General features: G+C 40.5%; 1 protein-coding gene across 1 annotated transcript; it reads right to left on the bottom strand.

The window, feature by feature from the left end:
* Positions 1-1,658: 1,658 nt before the first annotated feature.
* On the bottom strand, positions 1,659-3,677 carry LOC149106252 (uncharacterized). The gene is made up of 2 exons (XM_089298577.1): positions 3,277-3,677; positions 1,659-2,983 (listed from the first exon to the last, which is right to left on the bottom strand). The coding sequence occupies exons 1-2, from the start codon at positions 3,485-3,487 to the stop codon at positions 1,812-1,814; spliced, it is 1,383 nt and encodes a 460-aa protein (XP_089154703.1). The 5' UTR covers positions 3,488-3,677; the 3' UTR covers positions 1,659-1,811.
* Positions 3,678-9,107: the final 5,430 nt, after the last annotated feature.

Raw genomic sequence — 9,107 nt, 5'->3', positions numbered from 1 at the left:
TTTGGCTTCTTAGTTATTAGTGCTATACGTGTTCTCTTTTCCTTAAATATAAATTATAGTTAACTGATCACTGTCATAGCGGTCATTGCATTATCAATGCACATTTATAAAATTTAACATCTAAGCCTACGCGTTGATATATTTGTATTATATTATAAAATCTAGTTAAAAAGAGACCGAAATTGGACAACTTTTAGTTCAAAAATTATAAAAAATATAAAACTTTATAACACGTTTCGGTCGCTCGACCTTCGTCAGTTACAAAAAGAGTGTTAAAAAACTTGCAACTTAAATTCGGTTTTTACAACAATGGTTATAAATTACAACAAGAGACAATGATCACAAACAGGTTACGTAACAGATGGAAACACACCAAAAAATGTAAATGAGCCACGACAATATTAGACTGAAAACACTTCAACTACTGACAAAAGTTATGCAATTGCCACAGCGCAACAAGTCCTCTGAATCATCAGACATGACGGTATCATAACAAAATCCCCAGGAAGGGCCGTTAAACATTAGGTAATAATTTCCCAGCTAACAGCCTTTGAATGAGCCAGCATAAAAATCAATTTGCAATATATTATATTTAACAATTATTCGCCAAAGGCGAAGTGAACATTGGTGAATATTCACCGAGACGAAGTCGAGGTGAATATTCACCAATGTTCGCCGAGCCTGAGGCGAATAATTGTTTTAGTATAATTTTCAGAGGTGAATATCAAGGACTACAAAATAACGGACTAAAACATAAAAACACAGACGCAATTGTTCGTGTACATTTTATTACCCGTATACTGCCGTAGTTTTGATAATAAGCTTACATGTACATCGACTGTCAATCCATTTCGGCAGTAAAACAAACGAGCGAAACACTACGAAAAATACATTCATCCGGTACCTTTGCTTTATCGATGTTGACTTCATTCACAGTTGTTATCATCGCCTAAAAATGAGTAGCTTTAGTTTGAAGAAAAATAAATTTCGATCAATCGATCTGACCTGCTTGTGATCGACGCAACCACTGCGTTTACGATTCTTAAAAGCCTTGTATACGAGTTCTTGAAAAGATCTTTGGTCCAGGGGCGGCAGCATTTATTTTGGAAATTCTCCATCCTTTCAAATATCCTGGAATTAAAGTGATCTCTTACGAATATATGAAAACTGCATTCAGCAACTGTCCGCCATGTTTACCTACCGAAATCGCAAAGATGGCATGCTTAGTAACCAAGCTCTAGCGGGGTGTACATAGCGTCACATGATGAGATTTTCGACCAATCAGAATGTCCAATTCTTATATTCACTTCTGGAAATTATACTAAATATATATATTATCTCTTTCCACTTCACCTCCTGCCTCTACTATAGAAATAAAAAACGCGCCCGAGTGCATTGTTGAGTTATATAAGCACGCGGGAATTTTTAAGAACACGAGAGAAGTGCATAGAGAAGCACGAGGCGCAGCCGAGTGCTTCTCGCACTTCTCGAGTGTTCTTAAAAATTCCCAAGTGCTTATATAACTCAACAATGCACGAAGGGCAAGTTTTTTTATTTCTTTTATAAAATGTAAACCACCACATTAACATAAAGACATATTAAACAAGAAAAGGATTGCGAATTTTAATTAATCAAAACAAGTATTCTCCTTACATGTACATGCTTTCTTTTTATTGGCTTAAATGCTGAATGAAAAGTAAAACCGTTCCCTTTGTGGCAAGAAACAAACGTTTTCTAAAAAAAAGTCAGAACGGTTCTAAAGAAATTATTACAGCAAAAAGAATCTTCGAAAGCTGAAGCAGTTCCCCAGTTCACTGACTTTTGCTCTGAGGAGGATAAAGATTGATTTGCATTGAACCGATTGTGCAAGAATTGAACATGCCGCCAAGCATTTCGCTGTGGATCGTTGTGGTGGATGATCGGCTGTGCGTTTCAACCACTCTGCCTGATACTTCTGCTGCTTTTGGCTGACTAAAAGGCTCATCGCATTGTGGAGATTTCTGTTTTGTCTGGTCGGCCCCTTGTAGAGCAGTAGACAAGACATCACTACATTTCCTGAGCTGGATAGACGACGGACGAGAATTGTAATGCTGGAGACTATTCGGGTTTCTGTGTCCCGAAATGTGGCAGATGTGGCGATCTGACAAACCGGCTTGAGACCACAAGGTTATCGCTGTCGCCCGAACACAGTGATTTGTGTAAACTTTGGAAAGCTTGGCCTTTGTACTTATTTCTTTCATCATGTTTCCAAGAGTGTTGACACCAAGCGGGCGGTTTTCGTACCAGATTTCGGATGTGATGGCGGATTCATTCCAGTCGCGTCGAGGTTGCTGAAATAAGGCTTCGCATTTCGGATTCAGCTTGGAGATATACAAGCTCAGCGCTCGGTAGCCGTCGTTCTCACTCTCTGTTTCGTACATACGAGCCGTCTTCTCAAAGCTGGATCGGTCTTGAAGTCCACCGGGATGGTTTTTGGTGGTCTCGTCGTGGGTCATAGTAACGTAGCGCTTGCCTTGCTCGTCTACTTCAAATGCAAAACTCGTCGGCTTCAAATTTCCCTGCCCTTCACGACCTCTTCTACACCAGTAGAGAACAACATGGAACCACACGTTTCTCAGCAAAGACCATGGATTTGCAAGGCTTAATACTGGACCAGCTTTCAATTTCTGCAAGTCGTCAACTGGCATGGCCTCCTTGTGCTGCACATTTTCCTTCCCTTGCTGTTTCAGGCTCTTAATTTTGGCGTTCAGCATACGGTTGGAATTTGAAAACGTTGAAGAATTTAGCTTCAAACTTCTGTTATAAGGTGGGTTGTTCAAATGCCTCTCTATTGCATTTCTGAACGTAATTAAGGACGACTTGCTGTACTCTTCACCCGTTTTGCTTCGTGCTTCTGTATAAAACTCTGACAGACTGTTGTCAAGTTGTTCGTCGCTCATTTCCTCTAGTTTTGGCAGCACAGGAACTTTTTGTGCACCCCATTCTAGGAGAAGAAAACATTTTTTCCAACTCAGCCTTTAAGTGTTGCAAGCGTATTTCGAGTGGTTAACTGTTAAATGATATACGCAACAGCTGCTAGAAAACATTTAATTGTATAAACAAGTGAAATGTTGCTTTTTGTTGACAAAGATGTAGATAAGCCAGTATAACTCATTATTTAGGAAGCATTGTAATATGCTTTTTTCGTCATTCTGCCTTTTAAATTAAAACAGGTTTTAAGTTTTAGTGTTTTTGCGATGTGTATTGGATTGTAGTCATGTTTACGTAAATTCATACCTTTGAAAGCGTTTACTGCCCAATTTGTCGAGCTCTTCGTAGACTTTGCTTGCGTTTCCACCAAAAGCCGGTTTCTCTCCGCTTCTGTCAGTTCTGCAAACCGTTTTTTCTTTGGAACAGGTGCCTCATTTTGAGACTCCTTAACGCTGCTACTTTTCTCGGCGTTCAGGAATTCGAACCCGAGTTGAAACCGTGGAAATTCTTCAGCCATAATGGCGGACGGACTAGCTGATTCTCAAATTTTGTCCAGGGCAAAATTTTCGTGACGTAGCTGGCGTGCATATGTTGAGTTATAATGCACGCGCGTGATGTAAGCAGAGTGCTTTATGGAGCTATAATGAACTCGAACTGACCAATCACAGCGCGCGCAATTACTCGAACATTTTATAATAGCTAATACTAAGTGCAGGGTGTGTAGAATTGTACATGTTTGTGGTCTTTGGTATTAATTTGTCAAGTTCAGCTTTTTGTGGTTACTGGCTTCTTAAGCCAGTCACCACTATGCCATCGGGTTTGTAAGGATTACGCCGATGTACACTCCTTCTATGGGTTTACCGGCGCAATAAACCACGCGGGATGTTGGGAGAACACGAGTAAAGCTTGTAAATCACGATTTATAATCTCTTGCCAGTGAAAGGCTTAACTGTTTATTACATTTGTTATGGCTATTGTTATTAGTTGCCTGGTTCCCGCGGAACCGAGGTTTACTGGTACAATAGAACATAGGTTTCGCAACTCTATAGGCCAATCAGAGCGCGCGTGATATCTCAGTTATTTTATTAACTGAGATAATCCGCGACTTTTCAGAAGTTTTCGGAACGTTCTCACGGTGAGTGAGACCGAAAATACCTCCACATTTACTCGAGTTCTTTTAATCGATTTTCTTCTTAAAAGCACAAGTTTTAATGAAAATAAGTGCTTTTACAGTTTATAATTGGTTCCGTTTCATTGAATATCATATTTGGAGTTTAAAAAATCGAGTTTACTTGTAGTAACTTGTAATAAATCTACGAATGTCTACCATCTCCCTGACACAGATTATGTAACGAATTTACTATTTATTGCCGACCGCATGAAGGCATGCAGTCCACGATAGCCGAAGGAACTGTTAAAGTTTGTTCGTTCAGGCTGGAAGATCTTAGAAAATGTGTAAGTGACCGCATTTAGCTCCAAGTCGTTCTCATTTGGCTCAAAGCATTCACTGGATAAAACGATGGGGCAGCTGAAGTTCATTCGCTTGGTTATTACACCGTAGTATTTGTTTCGTGCGATTCCGTGCGAGTGGACGCAAAGTCAACTTCTTCCTTTGAGATAGAGGATGTTTTTCAAGAGGAGCTTTTCTTTACTTTGGGGAAGGTACTGGCCAAGTAAATCGTGTTGGAAAACCACCAGACACCACATAAGCTCGTCATTTCTCTAAGCTCTAATGTGAAATGTAGCGAACAAACTTTAGTTCCCGCGGCGATCGAGAACTCCTTTCCTTCGTCTCAACGAATTGCATTGATCCACTATTTTCCCTAAGTTTAAGAGGCGAACGGTGGAAAATTTATATACCTCCTAGTCGCGTTTAGAAACACAGAAGCTCGTAGCCAGAGCTAAATAAAACAGACCGGATCGACGACGAAGCAAAACTTTCCTGAGGAAGCATTGTCAAAACAAAGCATCAAAGCCTGACTAGCCTCGCTTTCATGCCACTCGTCCCGGGCGCCGACCGAGTAGTCCGCCATATTTGCATTCGGTGTATAACCCAGCCCACAAGTTTTTTAACTACCACTCGGAGTGGTAGTTAAAAATCTTGTCGGAAGCCATTTTGACAAAATCTATCGGACGGAATGACGTCACGAAAACGCGGCCTGGCTGCTGACTACTGTTCAAAATGGCGGCAACGATGTTCGAATTTTGGCTTCTTTGGAGACGAATTTCATAAGAAAAACCAGCACCTTAGAGGCGAAACTTCGGTGAGTGGCTTAACTTAGTGCGAGGTTTTTAATAGCGTTGACAAAAAATATACGTTTTTTTGGAGTGACCTTCCCCTTTAAATATAAAGCTGTTTTGCCCTAAAGAGATACCTTTTTTGAGGCAGACGTTTAGAAAAAAAAAAAAAGAGAATTCGTAACTTCTGGTATAGAAATGGGATTCTGAAAAAACAAAACCATACTGCGCAAAAAGTGCCATATGTAAACTAAACGAGCACATATGCACACTGACCTTAGCTCTAAGTCCCGGACACACGGCGCAACGTTCAAAATGAAGTTACGAATTTCATTACGAATTTGCAAACTTCGATACGATAAAAGTTCGATGCCACAGTCCGTAGGACTAAATGTGATTGGTAGAATTCTACCACTATACTAATGCAAACGCTGCAATCTGATTGGCCGACCTACTCGTACACTATCAGCCTGACATTAGAGTGCAGTGGCTGTCGGTTGTCTACGAAATGGCGTCGTTCTTTCGTTTTTCCGAAGTTTTGGAGGAGCGTTTCGATGCAAATGAATAATTAATTTCCTGAGAAGACTAAAAGTAGGCAATTAATGGTTTCTTGACTTTAAAAACTTCAAATTATTGAAAATGCGGGTGCAAGCGCGCAGACAACTGCAGATTTCCAATGGCAATTCAGTCCGTGCGATTTTGTTAAGGTGTAAAGTTTAGTAATACGTGCAAAAATAATTGGAAACCATTATTTGCTTTAATTTCAGTGAGAATTCTACTAAAACAGTTAGATTATTCGCTCTCGATTTCTAGTTAGTTTTCTAGTCACAGAAATCTCGAGCTCATAATCTAATTGTTAAATAGTTACTTTTACCCGACAAGAGAAAGTTGTTCGCAGTATTGAAACAACTGGCTCATAATTGAGGCCCTATGGGGGTTTTCGGGATACGTGATATTCAGATCAGATAAAACGGGATATTGAGTGGGAAAATTGTTAATTTTTGCAATCGGAATTGACGGGATACGGGATATTTAGGTCAAAATGGAACGGGATGTGGGATACTCCAAAACACCTGTGTTCTTCTCGGCTGTGAAGATGTGATTGGTTCCATTCCTCCTCGCGAAAAAAAAAATGAAACGTCCCTACCCTGGGACCCAAACTCTTAGTCAAATTCCCGAGGGTGGGGAAGGCAATCAAAGTCAAATGCCCTACATATGTCCGGGATCCCTCCTCTCCCCCCCCCCCCCCCACCCCTTTCTCGGTCTTAACATTAATAGACGCATGACCATCATTCGTTGGCGCCGCTTTACGGACGACCGTTTGACGCAAACCCCTGGAAAGTATATATTTTTTGTGCAAGCTTAAGAATTAAAATAAAAAAAAAAATTAAAGTTTTCCGAATATACCGGCCTATTTCCCAAAGTGCCGAGGTTCACTGATCAAGTTCGCACGTTTTCGGTCGTATTTGGGTGACATTTGAGCAGGAGGACGCGATCAACATTGCTAAGTCTTCTTGGCACCTTCGTCTAAATAACGGTGTCGGGAAATGTTGATTACTTGTCTGGTTCGTTTTGGGTACGCAGTTTAACTTTGAGTTTTGTTAAAACATGCATTCTCTTCACTAAAATAGTCACAACATTTGAAAGAAGTAAAAACTGAAAATCCCGAAATCGCTTTTTGGCCTGATTATCGGGCAAAATTTTCTCCAAATTTCAGCGAAAAACGTTGAAAAGTCGCCGGAAGCGGACTCAAATGTGCTCTTCGTTCGCTGAAGTTTTCGTTTCGAGATGCAAAGGAAAATATATATACTTTGGGGCGTTCTTCCGGTTCTTCCGGTGTAATGAGATAATTACACAAATTGACGTGTGAAAATAATGGCGCGTTGGTCGATATTAAGGCTCATTTTACTTTAACAATAGAGCTCGTATCAATTACAAAGGATCAAGTCTCAAATGCTGCCTCGGCGGGAAATATCTGAATCCCGGGGATGACTCCCATATAAAAGGACGGGGACACGCATCGTACTTTTTAGGGGTTAAAAATGCGGTTTTGGTAGCTCTTAGGGTGTTTAGCCTCAAAAGGTCCACAGCGGGAGCTTTTGCAGTACCTTCAACAGTCCCTCTATTTTTCTACGTCCCCACTCCCTACCCAGTCAAGTCTTCCGTTTTGCGCTGGCATCCAGTTCTCTCGCGATTCTATCCGCGCGTTCAACGATCGAATAAAACTGCGAACCGGAAAATAGAGGGCTGTGAACAGTCTATGGCCTCATGGTTAGTGCGCTCGACTCCGGATCTTGCAGTCTGGACTCGAGCCCTGGCCAAGGACATTGTGTTGTGTTCTTGGACAAGACATTTTACTCTCACAGTGCCTCTCTCCAACCAGCTGTATAAATGGATACCAGCAAACTTAATGCTGGGGTAACCCTGTGATGGACTAGCCAGCCCCCCATTTACACATTAAAATATACCTTAGCTGCATAAAGTTAAAATGATTAAAATTATTTACATTGGAAGAACTGAAAAAGTCTATTGCACTAGTGGGGATAACAAATTAGAAATACTTGCACAAACTACAAGAATGTCATCAATGAGAGAGACCAGTGTAATTGGTAGAGTTTTCTTTAAAATTAAAAAAAAAATGTCATTCTGCCAATAGCTCTCTCCACGTGTATCCGGGCATTGGCAATGTTTTTCGTTACAATAACTTTATCTTTAGACATCTGTTCGAGAACTTGGTGGTGGGATTTCTAATGTAGCCCCTCTCACCATGAGATCTTCTTTTATTGTGAAGCCCCTGTCTGCCAGTATTAAGTCTGTAGGTTCTAGGAGATCAAGGAAACCAGATTCTCGAGTGATGTGTTGGCCAGATGCTCTGCCACCCCATGCTTTCGAAAGGAAACTGATCATACCGTTTGGCGCAATTCTGACAAGGAATTTAACAGTGTTATGTTTTTTATAGTCCGACCAAGTGAGAGGCTGAATTTCAAGATTTCTCGGACGGTTGATAAATATTTCACTGCAGTCTACTGTGCAACGCAGGTTTGGGTGATGGTTAAGGGACTTAAGGATATTTTCTCGAATTGCCTCCTTTGATGGCCAAAATATGAGAGGCTTCAATTCACAAGCAAGATACTTGACCCAGGTGTTGATGACCTGGGAGGTTCCACCAATACTGATGTCAAACAGGTCTGCAAGCATTTCATTTGTGATAGCACTTCTCAGTTAAAGTAACATTAAAGTTAATTCTTCTTTTACTGATAGTTTCCTCTGTGGCCCTGTCTTTTTTGGCGATGCCTTGAAGTTTCTGCAAAACTTGGTTGAAATAACCTTTTTTGAACCGGACCAATAACACACCTTTTTTGAATTCTGAGTAACATACTTGACCAGGTTATTGAAAGTTTTTTTATTCGGCAAACCTGTAAACGTCCTGATCTTTGCTTCAGTTTTCAAAAACTTATCCACAACATTCTTTCTCTTTGTGGCTGGTGTTCGAAGAAGGGCATTTTCGGTTTTTAAAAAAACACGCTACGCACACACAAGTACGCAGTGCGGACCTATTTTTTGAGTCCGCTTGACTTGGTGTCAAATGTATACTAAGTAAATACATAATAGCTGGTTTTCACATGACGTCACTAAAATTCGAACTACAAAACTATTGATCTTCCTAAGATTTTACTTAAATGATGTATAAGAGCAGCTGAAAACTAATATTCCCACAAATTTTCGCTCCGAATGGGTTCTTGGTTTTGTGATACAGTACGCTTGAATTTCTAAGCTTTTGCGTGACGCGGCATTTACATGACGGCCTAGAGAGCTGTCATGTGGTTAAAAAAGTGACTTATTTCGGGAAACTTGGCTATCTGAACAGTTCATGTCTTAGAAAAAGTATTATTTCAATG

The sequence above is a fragment of the Orbicella faveolata genome, unplaced genomic scaffold, assembly GCF_042242905.1.
Source record: "Orbicella faveolata isolate gen_17 unplaced genomic scaffold, um_ofav_v1 contig_3, whole genome shotgun sequence".
In the NCBI taxonomy this organism is placed as follows: Eukaryota; Metazoa; Cnidaria; class Anthozoa; order Scleractinia; family Merulinidae; genus Orbicella; species Orbicella faveolata.
This window is presented reverse-complemented; position numbering and strand designations above follow the sequence as displayed.